General features: G+C 41.6%; 2 protein-coding genes across 8 annotated transcripts in view; one reads left to right on the plus strand and one right to left on the minus strand.

The window, feature by feature from the left end:
- Nucleotides 1-27,982, plus strand: part of Nadsyn (NAD synthetase) — a 68,478-nt gene that overhangs the window by 371 nt on the left and 40,125 nt on the right. The window contains exons 2-3 of one of the 2 annotated variants that reach the window (XM_044396242.2): nt 11,664-11,783; nt 18,523-18,782. The gene's annotated coding sequence lies outside the window, so the exon portion shown is untranslated. The remainder of the gene's footprint in view (nt 1-11,663; nt 11,784-18,522; nt 18,783-27,982) is intronic. The other variant, XM_044396243.2, reaches the window with a different exon arrangement.
- On the minus strand, nt 20-27,833 carry Nna1 (Nna1 carboxypeptidase). Of its 6 annotated transcripts, none has more exons than XM_070218964.1 (16): nt 27,443-27,833; nt 13,265-13,443; nt 9,818-9,970; nt 8,415-9,378; nt 6,923-7,721; nt 6,000-6,270; nt 5,657-5,937; nt 5,436-5,595; nt 4,993-5,151; nt 4,750-4,917; nt 3,583-3,698; nt 3,343-3,478; nt 2,645-3,265; nt 1,524-2,071; nt 1,116-1,454; nt 20-1,059 (listed from the first exon to the last, which is right to left on the minus strand). In XM_070218964.1, the coding sequence occupies exons 1-16, from the start codon at nt 27,534-27,536 to the stop codon at nt 282-284; spliced, it is 5,766 nt and encodes a 1,921-aa protein (XP_070075065.1). In that variant the 5' UTR covers nt 27,537-27,833; the 3' UTR covers nt 20-281. The 6 variants fall into 6 exon arrangements, with proteins under 6 accessions (XP_070075065.1, XP_070075068.1, XP_016993070.2 ...); XM_070218967.1 differs by having other exon boundaries at nt 21-1,059; nt 3,583-3,674; nt 4,849-4,917; nt 6,000-6,273; nt 27,443-27,832; XM_017137581.3 differs by having other exon boundaries at nt 21-1,059; nt 4,849-4,917; nt 6,000-6,273; nt 27,443-27,832.

The raw sequence follows: 27,982 nt of genomic DNA on the forward strand, positions 1-27,982 counted from the left end.
AGCGAAAAGAGAGAAAAAAAAAACAACACACACACTAGGACACTAGGACTTTCAACATTATTTTAGGCGATTAACTGTAGGTACAGGGATCGAGATTACATATGCATAGGGTACAGATAGGCCTACGGAGGTTATATCAATTATTTAGACAATTTAGCTAATCCACTTCCTTATCGTCTTTTGCGTAACAACAAAGTCTATGGACGGGTTGATTTAATTCGACTAGAATTTGGAACGAAAAATGGGTTTCAGTCCCGGATTTCTCAACTGGAGGAGCTATCCTACTTCGGTGCCCCATTGGCCAAAGTGCGGGACTTGCGCTTCTTCAGCTTGGTCTTCACCTTGCGCACCAGATTCACCGTGTCCAGCGAGATGCCCGCGGAGGACTTGTTGTTGGCCTGGACTCCGTTGCCGTTGCCGCCGCTGCTCCGCTGATACTGCATCTGCATTCCGGAGGACGAGGAGCCCATAACGCCCGTGCTGCTCTTCGCCTGCAGCCCTCCGGCCGCATTCCTCATCCGCCGGGAGGAGGAGGAGCCACCTGGCATGTTGGCCGGCTGCTGGACGGCCGTGATCACCAGGCCGCCGGTCTTGAATTTATTGGGAGCTCTTCCTCCGCCGCCGTTGCTGCCTCCCTGCATCACGCCGGCGGAGTGCATCCGAGCGGCCACGGATCCGGAACCCTGGCCGCCACCCTTGAACATCAGCCGCTGGTGCTGCTGCTGTTGCTGTTGCTGCTGCAGCTGCTGCTGCACTGCCCCTCCACCGGCGCTGTTGCGACTCCGGGCAAACCGCGTGACCAGCTGCGTGGTCTCCGCTATCTTCATCATGCTGCTCGACTTGCGCTTCACCTTGCCGCCCGCCGATTCGCCACCGCCCGCCACCAGCTGCTGGATGGCCCTGGCCTGGCCCGCCGCCGCCTTCTTGGCCATCTGCATCGGCTTGAAGGCCTGCTGCTCCCTCGGATCCTCCACCTTCATCAGGCGCTGCGCCTGCTGCGGCTGGGAGCGCTTGTGCTCCTCCTGCTGCTGCCACAGCAGCAGCTTCTGGGAGCAGGCACTGCAGGGGAAAATAACGTTAGATATATTGACTGCCTGACTATCTCATACACTCACTTGAACAGATCCACCTGCTCCAGCTTCCTGGGCTTGCGCGGTGCTCCCACAAAGGCGGGTGGCATGCCCATGGCCATTCCATTCTGCTCCCTGCCGCTGGAAGTGAACATGGCTCGATTCTGGCCAGCACTAGCTCCTCCTGCACTTCGTATGGCCGCCGTGGCGTTGGCCATTTGGGAGCCCCCCATCGAGTGACCCTTGTACCAGGCCAGTGGACGCCCATCCGCATCGCCGTGCGCTCCCGTCCAGACCTTCTTCTTCAGCGAGAGCTTCAGCTGCAGGTCATCCGCCGTTTGGACATTGGCAGGCCGCTGGGGAATGAAGTTGCTCGGAACGCTCCTTAAAAGGGAACCAAAAAGGAAAGAGAAAATCAATTACTGAAGAATTCGCGTCTTGAAAAATACGCACCTTCTGGGCGGCGGCTTGGTCATCGCCTTCATCGCCGGCTTCGATTCGCCCATGTAGAAGTTGGCCTTGCCCTGACCACCATTGGGTATCTCCTGCTGGTCGAGATTGTGCCACGAGTAGGTGCGCCTGGCGGAGGCGCCAGTTCCGCCCGCCTGCCGCTGCATCAGCGCATCCAATTCGGGCGCTGTGCGCGGAGTCAGCTTGTAGACATCCAGCTTCTTGCCGCCGCCCGGAGTGCCGCCGCTCTTCGAGGGCGTGGTCACGATCAGTTCTGGCGGCATGTGGGCCGCCTTCGGCTTCTGGACCACCGTGTCGCCGATCTCCTCGATGTAGCGCCGCTGCAGGTCGCTCTGGAGCAGCGTGTGCCGCAGCGGGGCCACCGCACCGTAGCCATTTTGGCCGCTCGTCGGCGAGTGCTCCTCGTCGTCGGTGGAGAAGTGCAGATCCGAGCCCGGATCCGTGGTGGGCAGGTCCAGGGTGGTGCGCACCACCTCGCCGCGCTTCTTGGGCGGCTTGCCCCGAACCTTGGTGCGACGCGCCTGCGTGGACTGAACGGATTAGAGGCGGGAGATATGGGCGGGAATTGGGAATTATAAAACTAGTCGTGCAAAGTGCTGGTGCTGCTGCCCTGGAAAACTATCTACTACTTTCGATTTCTCTTTTGCAAAATTTATCTAAAGATCTCTCATGGGAAAATCGATTTAAAGACTCCCTTAGTATTAAATTAGATAGATAGGCTTAGATAGGCTTGATATTCTGCTTACTTTGCTTAGGAGGAATTTAAAATGTAATTCTAAGAAGTTAAAATTACTTATGAAGGTGTCTAAAAGTATACAGTGAATTCATTCTTGCGGAATGAATCAAAATTGATATTTAAAATATATTGTTGCATACTTTTTGACACGATTTGAATTTAATTCTAGGATTTGGAAATTACTTATTCCTCTTGGTACTCAAAATATTTTGTTGCCTACTTTTTGACACCATTACAAGTGTTTTAAAAGTCTAATTGATTTCTGTGATTACCCAAGTATTAATAACTGCGAAATTTTTTTTACGATAGAGAAAATGGAAAGGGGAAATAGAGGAATTTTCACTCCCTTAGGCGGATAGGCGTATACCTTCTTCCTGCGGTAGATGTAGATGCGTCGGTTGGCCAGCCACAGGCGAAAGTTTCGATCCACGTGCAATTTCTGATTGACCACCGGCTTCCGCTTCTCCGTGGGCATGAACTTTTTCTTTTTGCCCGTTTTCTTGACGCCGCCGGAAGGCTTGACCTTGCGTGCGACCTCTTTAGCGTTTCCATTTCCATTTCCGCTTCCGGTTCCGCTTCCGATTGCAGTACTTAATCCGGTGCTGGCACTGGAGCAGTCCGGATCCCTTAGCGATTCCGATTGCGAGGAATCCATGCTGTCGGTGCTATCGGAACTCTGTGGCCCAGCCGACTGCTGAACTCTCTTGACCTCTCTTGTTGGTGCAGGGGGCGGATTTGGCTTTCTGGCCAACTGCCTGCTGCTGGGATTCTCCGTGATCGCTGATGATACTCCTTCACCAGTGGCGGTTGTACCTCCTCCTCCGCCTCCTCCTCGCAGACGTTTCCCAGTTGGAGGAGCGGTCTTCACGCCCATTTTGTGACGCCTTCTCTTCAAGGTGGTCAGAGTTTTGAACTTGCGCTGAAACAGCGGCGTAAAGTAGATCCTGTCCAGCTCGTGCATCACCTTGCGCATGCGTCGCATGCGGAACTGGGATTTTGGTGTTGATAAAGTGCAAGTGAAAGTGCAGTGCAAGGGGTAGGATACCCAAATGGATCCCCACTTACCTTGCGTATCTCGTGGATGACCTCCGGCGAACTGGGCGGTGCTCGGGTGGGGGCACAGCAGGGTCCCTCCAGATCGGAAGCCGTTATGGAGTGCTTGCCCTCGTTATCGGAACTCGAGCTGCAGTTGCCCTCGTCGCTAAGGGGTTGGGATTAGTAGTTAGTAATTTGTTAGTAATCGCTGGGGGTTTGGTATGTGGTTACGGAACCAATCGATTCACTAGTGACCCACCCCAGACCAACCTGGAGTAATCCGACAGAGGGATATTCAAGGGCTCGTCGGCACTGGAGCCTTCTCGCATCAGTCTTTCGATTATCTTGGATCGTAGCCTGTCCTGTTGTTTGAGTAAATTTAAAATCTATTGTAAATGTTAATGCATTTGGATTAGTGAAAAATCATACACTGGCGAAAAGGAAAATGAAATAAATCAGTTAAGTTAACAAGGTTATAAATAAAAATTAAAAATATGAGTGAGTGCGGGATAATCAAGCAGTTCGCTAAAAGCAGTAGAAGCTAATGTGAAAAGCGATTAACTTAGGGCTAACCAAAAGACGAGAACATAAATCATATGGTTGATATATGGTATTTATTTCAAAAAATAATATTTTCCGGTTATAATAATACGGTTACGCTTACGGCTAGCAACATCGAAAGAAACGCGACTAGGAAATAAGAATAAATAGAGCTCGAGTGCCTGGCGATGCTGTGCTGGGTGTGACTAACTGACTATCTCGGTACGTTTGTGCGGGATCAGGTGGATCAGGTGTATATATAGATAGATAGATATATAGATAGTTCAAGTACCCGTCGCGTGGATAGGATATCCATTTTGGGCTCTATCCACGCAACTGGGTGCTCAAAAACATTAGAAAAACTGCGATACGCGCAAATAGACAGCATTAAAATTAATTCAATTCAATGCCGCATTAAGTTCAATGCCCGATTGAATTCACATGCAGACGATATATGCCCAGATATACACGATATATCCGATATATCTGTCATATAACCTCTGTGGCTCTGGCCGATTGTGTGATTGTTGTTTGTGGTTTTGAATTTGTCTTGGATATACGAAGAATATAATATGTAGAGATATGGATTTGAACTCTGATTGGGATTTGGGGATTTAAATTCTGGGTCAGCACAGCAGCGCTTTTTAGACAGATCGCAGGCAGCGACTAGTTGCGATTACAAACACGCTTTACGATTCACGATTATAACGATTAACGATAACTGGCACAAGTTGCGTTTACAGAAAGGAGCGTGTGTTTCGGTTTGTGTGGATCGAATCGGTTCGGATCGGTTAAGATCGAGAGTTTCTTTTTTTTTTTTGGGGGGATGGAACATTCCTAGGAGACACTCTTCTCCACAGAACGTTTCACTTTCAGTTTGTCGTTCATTATACATCCCTGATCGGCCATTTTCTGTAATTTCAATGCTTTCTGTTCGCGTTTCTCGCGTTTTCTTATCTTTTTGATTTGTTTAAACAACTTTGCGTGCCGCTTTACTTTGTTCGGATTCTCATCGCAGTAGTCCAAAAGTGTCTCACAAAATGCTCGTCCCATGTGCTCGTAATCCTGAAAGGTTATTCGTTGAGATTTCGCATTACAATATCGATTAGAGAGAGAGTTTGGCTTTAACCCGGAGCTCACCTGCGTATTGAAGTGCGTTCCCTTGCGCGATCCTAGCGAGGATCCGCCGAAGGAGGCCTCGATCGTATAGCTGTTGGTGATGCCCAGCATCCAGACCACAATACGCCCGGTGCCCTCCTTGCTGCGCTGGATCTTGAACTTGCAGCTCTCGAAGGAGAACTACAGTTTGGAAATTTAAATATTATTAGTAAAATTGTATACTACCGATAAATTTATAAATTTATTTTTAGATTTTAATCCTTTCTTTTTGAAAACATCGCCATTATCGACACGATATTGTGAAATTATCGAAAATATCGATAGCTTTCAAGCTCTAATACTATAAATTTATAATATTATCACTGTATTTGACTGTTTTTTCTTAAAAACATCGATATTATTGACACGACATTGTGAAATTATCGAAAATATCGATAGTTTTCAAGCTCTAATACTAGACTCACCCGATCCGCACTGTTCTTGTGCAACATCAGCGGAAAGACCTGCTCGGTTAGCTTCTTCTCCGGGTTGCGTTTGTTCTCACAGCCATATATGAATATGTTGTGCTTTCGTGAGTGAGCGTGCATATCACAGTACATGGCCACGCCGCATTCCTCAATCAGTCTGGAAAAAATCGAATAAAATTGTTTGTATTGATATAAATCAAGTCACTTTAAGAACCCACCTTCTAATCATGGCTTTGGTATACCAAATGGATGGATATGTCTCGCGGATGACCGTGCGATACTGCCGGTTGAGGTCCTTGCCGGTCAGCGAGTTCCGGGTGTTGCCCACAATGACTCCGTCCGGATTCAGCATCGGCACCAGCTTGAAAATGAACTTGTGCCGCAGCCGTTTGGCCACCGTGGTATCGCCGGTGATGAAGTCCATCAGACCCTTCATCATCCACGAGGCGGGCGTCTCACTGGGATGCACACGCGCCGACACCACAATCGATTTCTTTCGCTATAATAGTAATAGTAATAATTTAGAAATGTGTATTATTTATATAGAGGAACCCAGCTCACCCGCATGTTCTCCTCGTTGGACGAGGGCGCCGTCACCGTCAGGTAGTAGACATTATTGCCCGCCAAAGTGCGGCAGAGCAGGCGCAGCTTGCAGAACTTTGACTTGACCGGATGCCGCTGGATCTCCATGAGGTAGTCCTGCAGGTCGCTATAGGTGTACGGGTAGCTGTGCGCGAAGAACACGGTGTCGTCGTCGTGCTCGAACTCGATGGTGAAGGTCAGCGTGTACGTCGAGTTGTCCTCGTCGTCCTCGTTGGCGCTATTGCTGGCACTTCTGGGGGGAAAGGATGCATAATACAGTTGAAAATACCTCAAAGATCAAAATATCTAGAAATTTGACACTATAGCTTAAAAAATTATCGATATTTTCACAATATTGCTTCGATAATTTCGATGTATAATACCGTTGAAAATACCTCAAAAATCAAAATATCTAGAGATTTGATACTAAAGCTTAAAAATCGATATTTTCGATATTTCACAATATCGCTTCGATAATTTCGGTGTATAATACAGTTGAAAATACCTCACAAATCAAAATATCTAGAGATTTGATAATAATGCTTAAAAGTGATCGATATTTTCGATATTTTCACAATATTGTATTGTATATAGTATCGATGTTTTTAAGGGAAAGCATATATTAAATATCGAGTAATAGTGATCATTTTTCAAAACTTCGATGGATAAATATCTTGTTTTGAATCCAGATACATTTTCTACTTCTCATTTTCCCTTAGGAATCTGCCTTGGAATATTTTAAGTCGGTTAGTTAGGCATTAACTTGGTTCCATTGCAGAAATATAATTATTTTTATGTTTTTAAAGGTTTAATCGATTGTAAAACAATTTATTTTTAACCTTCTTAAAGCAATAGATTCTTTATAAGGTTTTTGGTAAGGGTAATGCGATAAGTCTACTCACTCATCGTCGTTGCGGTAGTAGCAGATGTTGTCCCCGCATCTCCGCCAGCCCTCGCTCTTCTCCTTGGCGCCCAGCGTGGAGTACATGACCGGCTGCATGCCGTCGTTGTAGAGGCTGTCCGACTTGACCAGATTGACGATCGAGAAGCGGTAGAGCATCTTGCGCCGGGTGCGACGCACCCGGAAGTAGAACCACTGCTTCGAGCGGCTGGTGTAGAGATCGGGTCGCAGGTAGAGCTCGTAGTAGGTGGGCGTGATCTGGACCGCCTTGGCCAGGTTGCCGCTCTCGAAGCGCGACTCGAACTCCAGGCCGTCGTACTCCTCGGGGTTCATGGGATGGCAGTTGGTCACGAAGCGGGCGCCGCCGACGGCCGAGCGGCTGAACTGCGCTTGGGTTAAATCGGAGCAGAGGAAAGATTGCGACGAGGTTGCGGTCGTCGTCTGGTTAGTACTTGCAAACGAGTTCAGCGTGCCGGTCGTCTCCTGGCTGGCCATTGAATTCAGCTGCTGATCCTTGCTCAGCCGGAAGACGTTGTTCGCGACGGGAGAGGAGGTGCGAGTGCCCATCGAGGAGGTGCCAGTGCTTGTGCCCGCTCCCATTCTGTCTAAGCTACTTAAACCGCCCCTGGTGGCCAATTCGTCCTTGCCGCCCAGACAGCCGTCCTTGTCGCGGTGGCGCCCTCTGGCGAGCGCCGCTGCTGAGGCCGCCGCCGCCGCCACTGTGGCCGCATGGGTGTGCGGTACCGCTCGAGGCGACTGGCGGCTTCTGGAACGAACGTGGTCCTGCTGCTGCAGACCAGCTGGGGGGTGGATGGGGTTATTGAGGAGGTTACCCATGTAATGAAAGCTCTTTTGAGGGACTGTTAAGACCATTTCATCTTATTGCCTACTTGAACTTTGATAAATGACTTTATAAAATATTTATACTTAACTGGTAAAGTTAATTTTTAAATGTGCTAAGACCCGCATTACCCAACTACCCATGTCCCTTCAAACAGAACTTTCAAGGTACAATTAAAAAATCAAATCAAGAAGTGCCCCCTTTGATTAACTTTATAAAACATTTCCACTGAAACGGTGACTAGTGCATTAATTTATAAGGAAATCCTTGTAGCACCAGGAAATAAAAAAAGAAAAAAAATAAAAAAAAAAATATAAAAAAAATAAAAAAAAACGGTGAAGTAAAATTCTAAATGTGACAAGACCTGCATTACCCAACTATCCATGTCCCTCCAAACAGAATTTTCATGACAAAATTAAAAAAACAAATCAAGTGTCCCCTTTGATCAACTATATAAAACATTTCTACTGAAACGGTGTCTAGTGCATTAATTTATAAGAATTATTTAGCACCAGGAAATAAAAAATAATAAAAAAAATAAAATAAAAGGTGAAGTGAAATTCTAAATGTTACCCAACTCCAAATAGAACTTTCATGATAAAATCAAAAAAATCAAATCAAGTGCCCCTCTTTTAATCAACCCCTCGCTTACAGCTAGTCAGCCTGCTCCTGCTGTCGTCTCCCACCAGAGTTTCGGTATCCGAAACGGATCCGGAGCCGGGACACGGACGCTTCTCGGCGCCACCAGCGAGCCGGGCCGAATTGGTCTTCAAAGTTCGGCGCAAGCCATCTCCACTGCCCTCCGTATCCTCTGTATCGGAGTCAGATGGCTCCTCTTCATCCTCCTCCTCACCCAGACCCGAGCTGCTGGTCTCCTCGGAGGAGCTGGCACTACTATCCCCGCGAGGAAAGCTAATGCCCCGCTTTTCGGGAGCCAGAGCCACTGCAGCGGATCGATCCTTTCGGGCACTTCGCTCGAAGGCCACCTCCAAGCGGGCTATATTCGTTTTTGGCAACTTGACGGGGGCTACGGCGAACTTGTTCGATACCTTTTGGGATCCCGGCGGCGGGTGCAGCGCGGGATCATCCTGATCCACGATCCTGTCGATCATCGCCTTGGCCACATTCTTCCCGAACTGACTGAGGACATAGCGCGGCGAGGCGGGCTTGTATTCGCTGGTGTTGTTCTTCCAGATATCATCGATATCGCTGGGCTCCTTGCTGGCGGCCTCCGAACGGCTGGCGGCCCTCGAGTTTCGTGCCGTTCCGCCGGCTGGTTCCGCCTCCTCCTGGTAGCGCTTCTTCTTCGCCTCGATGAGATCCTTGACGATGGCCTTCTCCTTGGCCTCCACACTGCCGCCGCAGCCTGCGCCGGAGGTATCGTACTCCTCGTCGTAGTAGTCATCGTTGTCGTCCAGGGACGCACTTGTCGACCGATTGTCCACGTTGTTGATCATCTTGGACACGCTGTTCAGCTTGCCACGGGCGCACCCACCGCCCCCCGCCAGACGCATGGGCGTGGCCCTGCTGGGAGGCGTGGAATCCTGGCGGGAATCCGAGGAGTAGTCCGATTCGTCGCTGGACTCATCCTCCTCCTTCTTCGCCTTGGGCTTTTCCTGTGTGGTCGTCGCATTTAGTTTTTTTCGCATTTTCAGTTGGCCTCGAAAGCGGGTTAGTTATTTGTTATTTCCCCTTAAACAATCCCCCAGTTTTGGTTAGTGCAGGTGCAAGGTGCCGGTAATACCCTTAGTTTCACTGATTACTTTCGATTTCGATTTGAACTCTAAACACAAAAAAAATCGATATGAAACGTAGATCGATTTTACATTATTTAAGATCAATTTTAATTTGTTATGTGGTCAGGTAAATTTCACTTGGTCGAAAAGAGTATTTCATGTAAAAACAATATGGGTTTTGCATGACCTGAAATTTACATGGCTATATCAATTTTACGGAAACATCCTTTTTTTCACTTTAATTTTAATTAGATTTTCAAATCGAAATCGAGTTAATCCTGTGTAAATGATGCTGAGTATAGGGTTTAGAAATACTCACGTAGTTAACGGCGCTAATCGGGCTGTAACTGAACACGACGATGCCGTTCTCCTCGCCAACGGGTCGAGGTTTCAGCTCGTTTCCGGTCGGAGCATTGAGGGGCTCCGGCGTAGCGGGCACGTACGGAATGTGTGTGATGCGCTCCTCGATGACCTGGATGGGAATAGAGAGTTCAAGGAAAAAATCAGTTTTAAAATATCTCCAAGGCATTTGCACAAATTCGTTAAAGTACGAAAACGCGAATTCTATAGGTACGCAACTAGCTGTTTGATTTCGATTTCTAGTTAGTTGTTGTTAATCGTTATAAGTTCGATAATTACTGCAACACCTGTTGTTTTTTCAAGGTCTCACTAATTATACGTAGTGATATTTCGTTTTCATGCCGCAGATGTTGTTCGCACAGAATTTCTCATCGCTTTTTTCCTTCGTCCTCGACAAGGAAATTGGCGAATGTCATTCAGAGTTACTGTTACATTTAAATTCCCTGTCACCGATGACGATTTGCTTTGTGCCCAGCTGCCCACTCCTTGCCATTTCCTTAAATCAAGCCCCATTTTCCTGCCTCAGTTGTCCTCAGTTGAGGCTTTGATGTTCTTTTACTGCTGTTTGTGTCGTCGTTGTAATTCTGCCCACAAGCTCGAGCAGCTTATTTGTTTAGCCTTTTGATATGCTTACACATGTAAGACGTGCACAGTGGGTCGACAATTATTATGATAATATTGCGAAACCAAAAAAAGATATTTATGGTACTTAATAATTCAAGGACCTTTAGAGCAATTAATTTTACTAGTTTCAAGTCAAGTTTATTATTAAACAGATCAGTTACCCTTTTGCAGGGCTCTTTTATAAGGCCATTACTCATACGCAATGTGGTCGCATATACAAACAGTTGGCATAGGTTCACATTGTTCACATTTCAATTATAAATATCAAGAATATAGTATAAAAACGAACAAACATTATTTATCATCATTTGGTATGCATGGCGTATGAATAATTTTTCCTACAAACTGGGCCATTTAATAATTTACATGTTAAGAAAATATTAAAATTTAAAACTAATAAAATATTAATAAAAAATATCCTATAAATCCATTATTCCTCAAAGAAATCTAATAAGGATTCAAATTTTTAAAACTCAAATTCAAAACTATTTCTGTTAAATATTTCAACGTTTTTCCCGCCCTTTTTTGCACACTGTGCCAAAACAGGACGATAAAACATGCAAATCTGATACACACACACACACGAACAACGATTTGCTGGCAGTTGTGTGTGTGTGTGATGGCTTAATTGAAACATATCAGCGTCAGTTTTTGCAACAATTCCCCCTCTCTTTCTACACTCACTACACGCGTCTCTTTCTCCCTCGGAGGAATTTGTTCTTTTTTCCTGTTTTTTGGCTTACTTTAATTCCGTTTTATTTATTTATGCTGTGATTGTGTGTATGATATCAGAACTAACTAATTAGCTTGTTTATTTTGCCCTACGGCTTTTGCCTGTCCGCTGTCGTTTGCAGCCAATATGACCCTCTCATTTTCCTGGTTATGAAAAAGTACAAAAAAAACGAAAAAAAATACAAACTTTTTCATGCCCATTGCCAATGCCAGTGTCATTGTGGCAACAACAACAAGAGCAACAACAATGCGAATCAAGCCAACACCGAAGGCGTTTTTCGTTCTTCGTTTTTCGAATTTCACTTTTTATTTAAGTTTGCATTTTGGACGTCATGGCCAAAAAGACGAAGGAAAGGCGAAGGAAAAGCGCCGTCGCAAAGGCAAAGACGTTTCGCAAATAAACTTTCTTGACTTCTTATTTATTTTTGCTCTTTTAATTGCATTTACAGTTTGCCGAACTTTTCGAGTGTGCATGTGTGCGTGTGTGTGACTGGAGCCCGAAAATAGGAAGCGAGTTAACGGTAATACGGCGAAGGTGAAGAGCGAGCGGGACAACGATAGCAAATGTGGTGAGTTTTGGGATTTAAAAATGTATTTTTTTTTAGAATTTTACACTGGTTTTTCGAACAATGTATTTGAATTTTGATCTGCAAAATATGTTAAGGATTTGAAAAATATAGTTACATATGTTTTATTAATATTTTTATCTAATCAAAAAACTCCTTTTGAATTCATTAATTTTGAATTGAAAAATACCTTTATAAAATGCAACAAATACTTGCATATTTTATTGATTTTAAAATTTACATTGTACGCCTTTGTTTGTGTTCATTTCAAGCCATGTTAATTGACAAGGAAATGTTGGGCTTCCTTTGTTTTTTCGATTTATTCGAATTGCGCCACAAATTGCTCAACAATTGACCTCCAATTGATTCATTTGCCACCCCCGCCCGCCCCCTTTGGCCGCCTGTTTAATCAATCAGTTGGCCAATTTTGTATTTGACCCCTGGCAAAAAAAGAACCCCCTCCGCCCGAAAATCCCCTGAAAAACGCCGATGAAACGCCGAAACCCCCCATAAATCGCTCTCATTCAGCGGCAGACGGGGCGTATGTGTAATGTGTAATATTTGCCCAACACAATTTGGCAGCGCATCGAATGCAAATCGAGTACAAATAAATAAAATCGATTGTTAACAATGCTAACGACTTGGCCAACAATTAGGTAAAGGAAAAAAGATAAAAAAAAGGGGAAGAGGGGCAAAAAAGCGAAAAAAGTCAAATAAATAAAATCTCAAAGCGGAAACGAAAGGATTTTCATTGCACTTGGCGAGCGTTTACCGCATGCCATGGGTTAAGCGGGGGCGGCGGTGGGCGTGGCCTAGTGTGTGCACCTTTTATTGCAATTTGACCTACATAAAAGCAAGATGGTTGAGGGGCACCACAGTGTGTAGTGCCTAAAATGAACTATTACATGTCAAAGGGGAAATACATTTAATTTTATAAATTAATTTTAATTTTTTGTTATTGTTATTTTACATTTTTTTATAAAAAAAAATCCTAAACTCATAACTTTAGTAATCTTTAAAAATGTCAAAGTCCTTTTAAAACTTATATATATAAATCTTAAAAACACTTATTGAATTTTTTTGAATTTTAAACTAAAGTCTTTAAAATAATATTTCAATGTAGCCTTTTTTTATTAATTCCAATTTTCCCCTTGACAATTTGTAGGAAAAACGCCGAAATCCATTTAAATCAGTTCGGCTTAGCGAAGTTAACCTGTGACTTCTTTGGATTTGCGGCTGCTCCTTTAAAAGCCTTCACCCCATTAACCCCCTGCCACCCGTGTTTTATGTGCATTAATATTTATGGGGCGCGGCACGCATGTCCTGGGATATCCTGGCAGACGAGAGGTGCGTGTCAAAGGCATTGAAGCTCATCCCCCATCCCCTATTCTTGGCATAAATCTAGGACAGCTCTGCCTCAGACGCGTCCTTCGATTGGGTTAGGGATTGGATATAGATACCCCTCATAGATTGCCCCCACTCACCTGACACTCCACCGGCCATCTGGGGGCCTGCTGTGAGCAGTCATTGTCCTTGTCCTTCGGCAGTGCGAAGAGATCGCGCGGTTCCTTCAGACGGGCAACCGGTCGCAGGGTCTTCTCATCCGTGTTCACAACCAGCTGATTGGTCTTCAGGCCCTTCGATAGGAAACTGCCAAGGAAGCCTGCAAAAGGGTTCGGAAATAATAGATTAAATATATTATATTATTTCGGTTAAATTCAGGATTGGAAAATGGAAAATCTAAGACTTCACCCCACCGATCCATACCTTTTTATCGCTTTAAAGGCTTTTTATCTGAGGATCGTAGTTTGGGGATCGCGAATTGTGAGATTTAGCCAACTTAAAAACTTAAAAGCCAAAATGAAAATGTGCTCAATTTAAAAACGAACTGCTTACAAAACTGTGAGATGTGAAAGATATAGAAAATGCCTGATGTGATGTTCAAGTCAAGGCCTGTGTGTCTGTGTGATTATTATGAGGGGGTGGTTCAGTGGGTCAGCAATTATATAAACATTTGTCGTGCCAAAAAGTTGTCTCCTCCTCCAGCGGGCAAAAGTTTAGACGGTAGGCGCAAATCGCCATTAATATGGCCTAAATAAGCGACATTTGGCGACTTTTGTCAACAGCAATTAATTGCCATATGTGCGGGGAATCCCCCTGCTCTTCATATTTCTTGAAGTTAAGTTTTGTGTGTGCCAAACAAATGTATATATTTCGTTTTAATTTCGCTCTTTGGAGCGTTTCCTTTCTTTTTGTTTTGCCGCCAGTGCAACATATTTTGTTAATTAATTTTTGGTTTCTTTTTCGCTTTTCTTGCTTTCTTTGTGTGTCTGCTTAGTCGGTTTTTATTAGCACATAAAAGCCGATTTTGTTTTCTTTTCCTTTTTTCTCTTTTTTTTTTTAGCATGTTTTGTGCTCCTCATTGGCTTCTTTTATTGCAATTTTTCGCTGGAAAAGCGGAAAATGGGGAGGTGGGCTAATGTCTGGCGACTGTAAATCTTTGGCGGCTTCCAGTGAAAAAGTTTTTCCGCAGCAGCCAACCATTTAGATCCTGTCAAGTCGATTAATATCGCTAATAATTTTCGGCTTTTTTACTTTTTATGTTTATGTCCCGCGGGGATTTTTAATAGATTTGGATGTGGCTTATGTTCGCGTTAAAATTAAGTCCAACGAAAGGCCATAAAACGTGTACATAATTTGAAAATTTACGCGGTTTGCTTTTAAAGATTCGTTCTGTATATTAATTTTAATTTATGAGTTAAATGAAATGTTTAACAAAAAGAAATTATACAAAGAAATGAGAAGGCGAAAAATTCGAAACAAAGAAAATGGATTTTTACATATAAAATAATAATAAGAAAAGATAATTCTTAATATTCTTATTTGTTATCCGTTTGGAAGTAACAGACTCACACCTCATATTTTTCAAGAGTTTTGTTGGCTATCTTCTGCCAATTATTTTGGGAGCTGTCGAGGGGATTATTCAGTTGATTTTCAGTGGAAGCACTTGAGCACAAGTATGTCAAATTGTTCATGGCTCATTTTGAATGCTTCTATGGGAGTGCACTGCGCAAAATGTTTACTATGGCTTCTTGTGAATATGATCTTAACTCGAAACAAAAGGCGATGTTTATAACAATATGTGTATAAACAAGATCATATTGATGTCAAGATTTTGCTTTGTGCTGATATAAATATATGAAAAATATAATTTTCGCTTTTTCTGTAGATATTTTTGACTTGTCATTCTTATTTTCTAGGAATATTACGATTCGAAATATTGTCCATTTTGTAAGATATATTCGGAATATATTCCTCAAAACAGTGACGAAGAGAACTTAAGATGAATGGAAGATATAGAATGGAACTTTTCTTTTGTTATGATTTATTTTACATTTTACTTTAAATATTTAATGCTTTTCGCTCTGTGTAACCCCAAGGAATCCCAAGAAATGTTCTTACCGGCACAGAATTCAGAACTCGCTCCTCCAAACGATCTCGAAAGCGCACAAAAACACGGGTGAAGAAAAACGAAACGAAAACAGAGGTGGACGCTAAATTTTGTGGGCGGCGGGGGACTTGAAAGAGGGGGTGGCACTCGCACAGCTGTTCGCGTATTAGCTGATTTTTGTTGGCGTTTTTTGGTTTTTTGGCTTTCTGTGTTTTTATTTTCGACAAACGATGTTCAAAATTTGTGGCACTCGAACAAACAGAAAAAAATAAAACAAATCTAAAAAATTGGCAAAAGAAAAATGTGAATATAGACAAGCTATAGACAACCGATTATATGGCGGCACACTTTTCAAATATTTTGGTTGGTACTCGAATGTTTTCAAAATTTTGATTTCTCAGTATCGGTTCTTTGAAAAGTTTCTTTACAGTAATTTTTTTTTTTGCACTTTAAAATTATTTCTGTTTAATTTTGATTTTGTTTGGGAATTTTGAATGTTTTCTTTTGAGTTTTGAATTTTGTTTTTTATTGTCGTTTACCGTTGCGCGTTTTGTTGTTGACTAAAACAGAAAACCCAAGCGAATGGGAAATGCTCAGCTCTGCCGCCGTCTCTGCCGGCGTCGCTGCCTGCGAATATTATTTAATGCGAAAGAGCAGGAGGAATCGCACAGGGAGAGAAGGGGATGGATGGGATGAGTGGGAGGAGGGGAGGGACAGGACAGAGACAGAGACAGAGACGGAGAGAGAGTGTGGGAGAGAGCTTTTGCACTTTCGCTGCCGACGCAAGCTTCGCGCTCAGCTGTTCTCAACAGCACCGTTATCCTGGGTGTGTGTTTGTGTGGGCGTCTGACTTGCAGCCATTGTTATTGTTTGGCGGAGCTTTGGCTAAAAGTTTCCCATTTACAGCTGTTTTGTGCGAGAGAGAACAGGACTTCTGAGCCTGGGTGATCTTGATGTCCCCAAAATGGGATTCATTAACCCTAGAAAGATAAACCCCTAGACGGACTTACACTAAAAAAATAACCATTTTGAATATATGAATAAGTTAAAAAACAAATAAAAAATCATATAAAATTATGTGTTTGTAAAATCATTAATTATTTTCAAAATGTTTAAAAAAACCTACATTTTATTGGTATTCAGATAAGAAACAATGTTATTTAAACTTTAAACCTCATTGCCTCATTTGCCATTTGAAATCGCACTTCAGCTGTTCCCACAAAACCAAATCCACCACTCAACCACTTCAGCTGCAGTTTATGGGGAATGACAAAGCTCATTCGGCGACCTTGACCTTTCACCCCACCCAACCCCCTGCACGTGTGATGTTTTTATTATTGTTGATTTTAGATGTGCTCTGTTTGCGTTTGGACCGCAATTTGGCGAGCTTTTATATGGCATTTGTCGCCTGGATTTGTGAACTCGGAAGTATTTTTTTTAGTTTGTAGCTCTAATCTAAAAATGTCCATAAATAATGCAAATTGAATTGGTTTCAAAATTTATCACACATACGCACTGTTGCCTTCGTTAAAAAAGGTTTTTTAATCTAAGCTTTCAATCATAAATTTAATTTTATATCTCCCTTTCCAATTATTCCAATTAAATTCATAATTGGAGAAGGTTAGAAATGGGAGAAAGATATTTTTTCAACTAAAATCTAACTGTCATACGGGTGGTATCAGTAATTTTTAAGGAAACTTACAACTTCAGATTAAGCTTACAAAGTTAAACTGTTTTTAAAAAAATCTTTGCCCAGTGTAAAAGTTATTGACATTAAATTTTTCAAATCGTTCCGTTCCTCTTATAAAAAAAATTAATTTTTAGATATGAACTACAAATTACGGAAAATTTTATGTTTAAATATTTTTTGGGTGTAGTTTTTTATCGAGAAAACTGGTCCTAATTTAAGGTAATTCTTTGAAATGTCCCAAACATTTGGCGTTCATTCATAATAAAGCCAAAAATAGGAAAGGGAACGCAGGTGAAAGGGCTGAACCAAAAAAAAAAAGAATAAAAAGCTCTCTCTCTCCGCTTTCAATTTTCAATTGTTGCATTGAAATAACAGACGCCGCGCTGCCGAAAAAGACAGCAGGAATTTGGCGTTAATTAAATTTTTATGCTCAAATGCAGGCGGCAATCGAGAGCCAGAGATCTGCGGACCGATCGCCTCTAATTGCAGCCTTTGCATATTATTTACTTAAATTGTATTATTATTCGTAATATTTATGGCATTTTGTTTATCCCAATCGCAGGCATTCGGCCAATGCCTTTGAGGCCGGATCCCAAAAACTGATCCGCGCGGAACAGCGCAATATTTTCGCCACCCCAGAATATTTCACAATTTTTATTCGGCATTTTTTCTCGCGCCTGTTTGCCTAGGCCATATTCTATTTTTTTGTTATTTTTCTTTTTGTGAGTTTGCAATTTGCATTCTGAAATGAAATTTGTTTAATAAATTTCGTTGTTACATTCTCTTTGTTTGCATTTCTCCAGACGCTTTTATGGCATTGCCCCCCAGATCGTTCTACATAATGGCAAAGATTTTGGGGTATATCAACTTTATTAAATTCAAAACAAATTATATATTTTTTTAAAATTTCATATAAAATCAAAAGATTTAAAATACTTAATTTAATAATTAATCAAATAAATAGAAATAATAAAATATGATAATTTATTTAATAAAATCATATAGATCTAAAGTTTCATAAAAACTGTATAAAAATGAAATGGGAACCTAACCTAAAGGCTATTAATTAACTCTGTATCCTAAGGATGCCCCACAGTGCGGTATAAATAACCTAGATACATGTGATTGGGCCCAATTATTGGAAATTCCCGGCTAGGGGATTCCCCGTTTCGAATTCACCACCGAAATTTCCACTTCACCTGCAGCGGAACAGTCTATATGCGATCCCAGCCGAGCGTATTTCCACGCTAGAAATAATGAAGTAGTCGAGGGCCCCAAAAGTCAAGGAACATTAATGAGTTTACTGCCTGTGGCTTTGATTTATGCAGGTGAAATGCCGTTAATCGCAATTCAATGAACTGAAATGGGTTCGAATACCCCCGTATTATACCTATACATGCATATATATCTATACGTTCTTGGTTGACAACCGGCAGCGAATTTGATTTCCGAATTGCGATTCCGATTCCGATTCCGGAATTTCTGTGTTAATGATTTTTTATTGCCGTTGTCATGACAGCCGAGCCGCGAGGGGCGACTGAAATCAAACAGTTTTGCGGCTAATTCTAATTCCCATTTATCCGCACTTTATCCGCTTGCAGGTGGGCCAAGAGGTGGGGACATTAGAGGGAAGTGGAAAAGGATCCAAGCGAACGACAACGAGAACGACGCACAACGAAACTTTCCTTCGGGGCGGGGCGATAAAGGCCCAGTATTCAACAAATTCCCCCATTGCTGGTCATGTAGTACAGTGAACTACCGGTAGCAGCAACCATTTAACGAACAACAACAACACCGAGGTGCCCTTAGACAATCTATTCGTACAACAGGAACAACAAACTCAACTAACAACAAATTGAAAGTGAGTATGAACAACATGAAAATTAAATTTAAAATAAATAAACAATTTTAGTACATTTAAAAAATGTATAAGTATATATATATTAGTTAAAAATTATCTATACTTTTAAGAAAAAAGTTGGTTTTAGTTATAGAAGCTCTACTGTATTATCAATTGGATTGAACAGCTTGACAGCACTTTTGACAAATGTCTTATTGTTGATTTATAAATCAATCTACTCAATTATATAAAATATTTAAAAAATCATAAAATTAGCCATTCTTAAAAGCAGTAATTTTGTCAAATTGAATTAGTGTAGTTAATTCTAGAAAAGAAAACAAGTTTAAATGCACTATTCCCTTTTTAAAAGTTAGCTTTTGTTTAAAATGTTAAGGATTTCACTATATTTCAAACGAATTATCGGTTTAAGCTAATTTAATGGGTAATACTTAAAGTATTTTGGGATTTAACCACGTTTTCACAGAGTTCTTATAGATTATATCCTTAAATAACACCATTCATTACCTCCGCTCGACGTGGTCAGCGTGCAGACGGGAAAGAGCTGAGCCTGCAGGAATTGCACGCGACCGCCTCCAAAGTCCATGGTATTATACTATAGTGCTTCGATGCTTACGGCATTGTGAAGGGGGGAAGACCAGCGATTCGGGGGATTGGATGGCGAAAATGGGAGCACAGATGGCTGATTGATTTCACTACTCGATTCACTCGTTTTTGGCACACTTTGAAAAAATGCAAACCACTCGGTTGGATATATAATATCATTTGCCTCAGGTCTTAGGTCCTTATGCAATCGCCTTGCAAAGCCGCGATATGCGGCATTATTATTATTTTTCCGCTTCTGCTTATTATTATTATTATAATTCCCGCACCGACTTACGAGACTAGACGATACTTTCGATTCGCATTGCGTCGTCAAATGATAACCACTGATTTGGCCGAACTGAGCCGCAGTCGATGATTCGAGCCGTTGTGAGCCAACTCGAATTTCCACTGCGACTACTGTTATAAACAAATAAACAAAGGCTCGTTCTCTCTCTCGCTCTCGTTGTCTAATGCTCGAAGGAAGTGCAAGGTAGTCCTGGCATTCTGCTCCACACATACCCATGCATATCTATGAGCCATCCTATCCATCCATCCATGGCATGCCGTGAACATGAATTCGATTCGATGGCTCAAACAAAGCCAAAGCCAAAGGCAACCAGCCTTGGATACGCCAAAAAAAGGAGAAAAAAAACGGGGAAAAAAATACTATAATAGAAAAAAGAAGTAACAAACTCGGCTCGTAGTTCGTGGTTCGTGGAATTCTTGGGCACATCCTAACGAGCAACAAATGTTTGCCGAAGGTGGAGCGAATCACGGCTACGGATATCTCCAGATCACGTTTACACCATCTAGTTAGTTCGCCGAATATCGAGATAGTTCCAGTTGAGACCGGTAAAAGGGGTTTTTGACCAACAATTACAATGTAGAATCCTTATCTTTTGGGTATTTCTCAGTAATATTTGTAAATAATAATAGTTTTAGATAAAAATCCCGATATCCCTTAAAATCAAAATCATATTTTCGATAACTGCATTCTCGCTTTTTCGATTTTATTTTTCCATACAAGCTGAAATAAAAACTCCTAAGATCTAAATAAATGATTGTTGCCCCATTCTTTTGCTTGGGACAAACAATTTAGCCACTTAGTTTCTTTCAATCAAATGCTGCTCGCTATTTTTTTGTTTTTTTTATTAGTCTGAAGCAATAAAAATAAAACGAACGCAGCTAAAAAGAAAAGTTAGAAGAAAAGAAAAGCAAAACAAATCAAAGCAAAGCCTCGATGCCAAACAAATTTGTCAAAGTCGCTCCCTCGGCGGCAGTGGGAAATCAGTGGGAGGGTGATTTTGGGGTGGGGGTTGGATAAACCGTGGGAAACTTTTGTGGAAAGAGAGGGGAAGAAGAAGCAGCAGCTGTCAGCTGCCTACGCGGACACAAAACGAACAGGTGTCAACGAGCGGGAGGAGAGAGCCAGAGAAGCGAAGAGAAGAGAAGATACGAGAGGAGAAGGCGAAAACTTTTAATCAGTCGGTTTCTATCGTCTTCCTTTTTTCCCCCTATTTTTCTGCCTATGGTATTATGTCATCGAAGTGGATGAAAAGCGAGAAGAATCGGAAAAACCATTGAAAAGAAAGAAAGCTGTATTCTTAATACCCTTCCATTTAACCGATCTTTTCTACTTTAGCTTTTATAAACCTCAAAATATACTCGATTAACAAAACAACAATATTTCGTTATTTCACATAATAACTATGCGATAAGATCTAGATTTCACTAAAAAATATTGGACCTAATAAAACTGCACAATGTTTTATCTTACATATCACATTATAATACCCCATGCAAGGGAATATCAGAAAGAAGAAGCTGCAGCAGCAACTGAGGCAACAGCAATGATCTTGATCGTGCAATTTATGTGTTTTCTATTTTGGCAAGACGCCGTGACTGCCAAGGCGAAAAGAAGACTCTCTAACCGAACCGTAAACGCATGCCGTCCTCACCACACCACCCACCTGCCCCCCGAACTTCTCATTTTCCTCGCTTTTCCCGCCATCACCCCCCTCTGCGAGACCCTGCGCCGCTTGGCCCTCGTCAATCATCGAATTGTGCCAGCGATTAGCTTTCGCCACCCCATCCCCCGATTTGTCCGCCAAGAACTTTGCCTCACTTTTCGTATCTACAGTGAATAACGATGGTAATCCACTCAAAGCCTCAAAGATAAACTTTATTTTATCTAAAGAAATTGAATTTATAATTAACTACTTATTAAAGTAACTAATTTGGTACTTTGATTATAATGTTCACTTTAAATTTCATAGTCGTAAAAATTTAACGAGCTATTAATCAATATAACATGAATTTACATATAATAATAATATTCATTCGAATATTCATATTTACTAAAAATAATAATCAATACATACTTTCAATTACGGTTTTTATTTTATTTTAAAAGTTCCTTTGAGCCCGTATTCACAGTAGCGCTCTATTTGCTAGCTGCTTTGGGCAAATTAACAAATTGCAATTAAAAATTTCCGTTTGCCATATTTTGGCAGCGGACGACATGTGTGTTTTTGTTCACACAAAAAATAAAATCACCCGAATCCGCATTTTGAAGCTCTCTATAATAATTGTGACAGAGATAAACGATGTACACGAATTGGAAGTGAAAAGCGAATTATAAATTTTGCTGAATAATAAGTATTCCCGATGGATATCTGCAGATTGTGTATGCTTCTTTTGATGTGCAAACTCTAGGGAGACAGTGAGTCAGTTGATATTATCTTAAAATCATGATTTTGATATTCCTGAACACTCATTTAGCTTATAAAAACGAACTTAGTTTGCAATATTCCAGATTTTTCACAAAAATTACTCATACGACATGTGTGCCAGATTAGAGCTTAATTTTTATTAGCTGCCCAGATTGTCAGAAATCTGAATTTTAATTGAGATCTTAAAATTGCTTAAAAAGACAAATTTACAGCCCTAAAGATACACTTACAAACCTACATACATATTTAAAACATGTCAACACTGCGTATGAGTAATAAACTCCAGCACAATGGAATTCTATGGCACAGTGAAAATATTTTCCCCTTATTATTAAAGATATTTTCAAGGGTAATCCAAGCTCCGTTTCTTGCATAACCATCTTGAGTGCTTTCTTTTGTTCCGTTTTTTGTGCTAACACATCAAATTGAATCTTCATTATCTGCTGACAGCGCTTGAGTGAACATCATGAAGTGGGCGAATAAAAGGGGGAGGAGGTGCACCGACAAAAAAACCAGTTCGATGAGAAATTTGATATGTATAAGATTAAATGTAGAATTATTCTGCATTAGCTTAAAATAAATTAAATAATGTGCTGCCCTTAGTTAAACAAATCAAAGTGGTGCAAGCTTATCCTATCAAATTGATTACACTATGCAGCATCAAAAATTAACCTCGATGAATGCTATATTTTTGGATTCGTTACGAATTCCCAAGTTAAACTGCGTTTTCCAAAGAGTTCCCCGACGCAAGGATTCTTAGCAAAAGGACCTCAAAGTTCGAAAAATGCTGAAATTGACCAACTTTGCGGAGCTCTCAGAGGCAAATGGATGCATGGCTTGGTTCGAAGTTAAAGTTTTTTAAAAGATACACCCATTATCTTTTAAACCCCATACATAAAATAATTTTAGGATTTTTTTTAAGGCAGAAATTAATTCCAAAAAACATAGTCAAAAAACTGAATAACATACAGCTGCGGTCAAAATAGTAGCAGTGTTGCCGCCTTGTGTTTTTAAAAGTTTGATGTTGTAATTTTTTCTTATCCAATTAGTCTAATAGTAAAATTATGATCAATACAATATTACCAGGAAAAGATCAATCACAACAACAAACTTTTAAATACACAGGGCGGCAACACTACTACCATTTTGACCGCTGCTGTATACTTTTATGTTTTTTGACTATGTTTTCTAGAATTTGTTTCTGCCTTAAAAAAAATGTAAAAAATTTTTTAAGTATGGGGTTTAAAAGATAAGGGGTGTATCTTTTAAAAAACTTTAACATCGAATCAAACCATGCATCCATTTGCCTCTGAGAGCTCCGCAAAGTTGGCTAATTTCAGCATTTTTCGAACTTTGAGGTCCTTTTGCTAAGAATCCTTGCGTCGGGGAACTTTTTGGAAAACGCAGTTTAACTTGGGAATTCGTAACGAATCCAAAAATATAGCATCCATCGAGGTAAATTTAAAAAGCACTAAAAGTGCTGCACAGTGTTATCAGAACATATGTCATAATTTTTTTCTCTGTTGCGGGTGGCGAATCTAACGGAACTCACCATTCACATAGTCGCCGAGGACTAGGGAGCATTCCATGTCATTGCATTTGAAGTTGGCTCTCACCACATTCACACTAACGGTACTGTCTCTCTTGAGCTCCAGCTCATCTTCTTCTCCCGCCTCCTTCTCCTTGGATTTGGAATCCAGCTGCCCCTCTCCCTCCGCTTCCTCCTCTTCCTCTTCTTCTCCCCCCTCGCCAGCTTCCAGCTCAGCTTCCGTCTCTCTCTCCTCGCTCTTGGCCCGCCCATTGTTGTTGCTGTCCTCGCTGCAACTGCTGCAGCATCTCTCCGCACTCTCCGCGCTGTCCATCTCGCTCTGGCGCCCTGGCAGAGGCTGCAGGAGGGCGAGGGGACAGCGACGTCTGCTCATCGAAGCCGAGCTCAAGGTTCTCAGTAGGCGGCTCAAGGAGGCGGACACCGCCTCCCTCTCTCTCTCCACCATCTTGTTAGGATGCACTCGAAAAAAAAACACACAGATCAGCGCGCGCGTGCTTGACCAGCCCAACTTAACGGTTTATCTCGAATCGCTTCGAGTCGCTCTTCTCTTCTTCGCTCAGCTCAGCTGCTAGCGCAACTGCTGACTGAGACTGAGCCTCAGCTGAGCCGAGCTGCAAAACCAACGCGGACGACAATGGTGGCCTCTGCCTCTGCCTCTGCCGGCGTCGACGTCGCTGCCTTTGGCGAAATTGCGAATCACAGTAAACCACGGCATTAAAATTGTTGCTGCCACGGCGTTGCCTTTGTGCAAGGCACCGAGACAAAAAACAACAGTACAAAAACAAATTGAAGGCCCGCCCAAAAGGCCGAACCAGATATACACTCACTCAAAGGCTCCCCAAGCGGCTATGCGATATGGTAATCGCTGGAAACCCGACATGATTGTTTGTCAGCACATAATACACGAATCGAACAAGTTTCATATCAATTTAGTGAATATTATCTATAAATGCAAAAAATTGTCTTTATGATAATAAAATAAGTTATTTTCCAAATCTTTTATTATAATATTCAGAGATGCGTTTCCATACTTCTGCCCAATGTAATGATGCCCTCTTGATAGGGTATTAAAAGAAAACAGAAAAACAACAAAAAATAGTTTTTCGTTATTTTGTTGTAGGCCTACTACACGTGGCTGTGGAGGCCGGAGGGGCGGGCCACTGGGGGCATCCTAACCCCTTCTTCACCCCCATTGAAACTTCGCCGTGATTAACATAAATTGCGCACGACATGGGCTATAAACAGCGCAGCAAAGTCCTAGCCCTCTGGTCGGAGCATTTGTTTAGCAATTTTAAAATATATGTGCACATGTAAATATAATAAAAATATGCTTATGCTCTCTAAATCCCCTTTGAGCCGGGACAAATGCTTATATGGATCACCCGCCTTTTCAGCCACTCTTTTTGCTGCCTACTTTTTGGCGCGTGAGCGATTTCCATCAGTGATGGCGAATTTTCACAAAGGAAATACCCATGTTTTTGGATTATTTTTATTGTGAATCATAGAGAACCCAAAAACAAACGAATTTCTATGCAAATCTTCAATACTCGAATATTTTAGCAGCCATTCATCACGACAGTTGCGTTCGAAGAGCTTGACATTTATGTTTTATTTGAATTTTGCAAAATTTTGGCACATGGATTTCATTTGGCGATGACAGATGGTCGCAATTACGAAATAAGCATTTTACAAATAGATTTTGTCCCACTCGGAAATAAATCAGAACAAAGATTAAAAGCGATTGCATTGGCAGTTTCTAATATAAAGAGAATAACCTTAAAATAACACTTAAACTAAATATGAATATAAAATAAAAAAGAGCTAGATAGTAAGTTTTTAAAAAGCCAAAAAAGGACGATAAAAATAGCTGATTTGGCAATACAGATACCCCCCAGATATCCCAATCTGGAACCCCCGCCCTTTGTGTGTTTTGCATGGCCCGCTTGGCACCAATTTTCCAGTATTTCAGCTTTGGCTTGGTTGTTTTTGCCGGAGATGGAGACGATGTCGGCTTATTGGCATTTGACAGCGCCCTGGCAGCGGCGGGACGTCCTTAGAGAAGAGGTCCTCGCGGGCGGCTCAATCTCAATGACTTGGCGGTGGCGCCACGCAAGGGAGACGCTTTCCGAAACTGTGATTAACCCATTTTACGGCGAGGAAACTTTGATAGTCAGGCAGTATCACATTCTCAAGGTTTAAGCTTTACTTTAAATTTAACATAAATAATATATGATGTCTTTGTATCATTAATAGCATAATAATATATCGAAAATGGTCATACCATCGCGCCTGATCAATCAGTAATCGTTAACGATAACCCACGATGGCCAATTATCGATGAATAATCGAATAAAATAATCAGCGTATTCCGTTTGCCAATCAGTAATCGTAAAAGATAATCTCTGATTGCCAAGAATCGATTAATAATCGCCTAAAATAATCAACGTATTCCATTTCCCACCGCACGGATTTCACTCAGGAAAAGTCATACCCGCCGGTTATTTCCACGAGGCGTCATATCGTTTTTGTCTGCAATGCGTCATTAGGCCCACGGGGTAACCCGAACCCAAACCCCAACGAAACACTTGCTGCAACACCCGAGATCCCGATCCCCCCCATAACTATGGTATACCCCCTATATTATAGCCTTGCGTCGCCTTGCATGTCATTTCGCTTCACCAATTGGTTGCGTCTCCTTTGTTCTTTTTCCTGTTACATTTTTTCGCTGTGTTTGCTCAATGGTTTCGTGTAGTATTTTTTGTATATTTTTTATTTTTGGCTGCGGCCGCCCGCAGTACAGTGAAGCCTATCCGTCCGTCGTACTCCCCTTGCCCCTCCATCCATATCTGTATATCAGTATTTCGTATTTGGTATTTCCGGGGAGGTCCCCCGAGCAGCGAGTAGAAGACAGTGACAGGAGCCAAAACAGTGCTCCGCTTCTCCATTTCTCCTTTATTGATATGCATTTAGAGCCGAGACGAAAATAGACGCCGGCACCGAAAAAAGAAACTATTTACGGTGGACGTCAGGCGTCAGAAGTCAGGAGTCAGGTACGTCAAATTCAAATGCCAGCCAAAAGCCAAAACTTTTCTTTTCTTTTTTTTTTTTTGGATGGACAGGAGCGGGAGGAATCGCGAGCTGTGATTTATTATCAAGCGATTCTCAAAGGCCTGGCTTAATTGATTGTTTTATTTATTACTCGGGTAAAGGGCTTTGATAATAATTAATTAAGTTCTTCTGCTTAGTACCAGATTTTACTGGAATATCAGTTCAACTAACTAACTAACTAGCTGTTGAAGCCAGAATAACAATATTATTTAATATATTTATTATCAAGCGATCTTCAACGGCTTTCCGAATGTTTTTTGTCCCACTCTTATTGCCAGATTTTAGAAGCCAACTATTTAATACATTAATAATACAACAATATTATTTAAATCAAATATTTTTAAGCAATTTTCAAAGGCTTGTCCATAATGTTTTTATATTTATTATTGAAACTTAATAAGCATACAATTTATAGAATTAATTAATACCAGATTGTAGAAGCCAGCTATTCAATTTAAATAAACTACAAAATGACTTAAAATATTGTTTAAATCAGACAGAGGCCTATTATTTTAGGTATTGTGATAGTTGTTAAAATCATATGTCATTTATAAGATTGTAATTAAATATATAGACTTTTATAGTTTTGTTTACATTGGTTAAACCTGTAGTTCAGGTATATCTGGATCTATATTTCGTATTATTTTTTAAAAATAGATATATTATATTTTAATATTACTTTGACTTACCATCGTTCTGCTTGGAAGGCTGCTGGTGGAACTCGCAGATCTCCGGACCCATCGATGCATTCCGGTTCTCCTTGTCCCTGACGCCCTTCTGCATTTCTGGGATTTGAGATTGAGGTTCTCCGGATCTCCCGATCTCTGGATCTCTGGATCCCTTCACTTGGCTTAGATCGGGTTGCTCGGGGGCTGCGTACCGATGCGTGGGTGCGATAAGCACTTTTGGGCTATTGGCGGACGAGCTTTGTGCTGAATTTGTCTCCGATTCGGAATGGGATTTTCCCTTTTCGTGTGTTCATGTGTGTTGTATGAGTGACTAAAGAGGTCTAAATGAGTGAGGGGGTTCGGATGGGATGATGATTTTCGAATGTGATGTGTGTGTGTTGTGGGCCGAATTGAACTGAAGTATCAGGGCCTGCTTATCGCCGGGAATTTCACTCACTCTCACTGGGAGAAAATTATTTAGTTTGCCAAAAGAAGGTCTTTAAATATCAAGTATAAATTATTAGCTTTAAAAAAAAAACACTGTCACAAAAACATATTTTT

The sequence above is a fragment of the Drosophila takahashii genome, chromosome X (assembly GCF_030179915.1).
Source record: "Drosophila takahashii strain IR98-3 E-12201 chromosome X, DtakHiC1v2, whole genome shotgun sequence".
NCBI classification, from domain to species: Eukaryota; Metazoa; Arthropoda; class Insecta; order Diptera; family Drosophilidae; genus Drosophila; species Drosophila takahashii.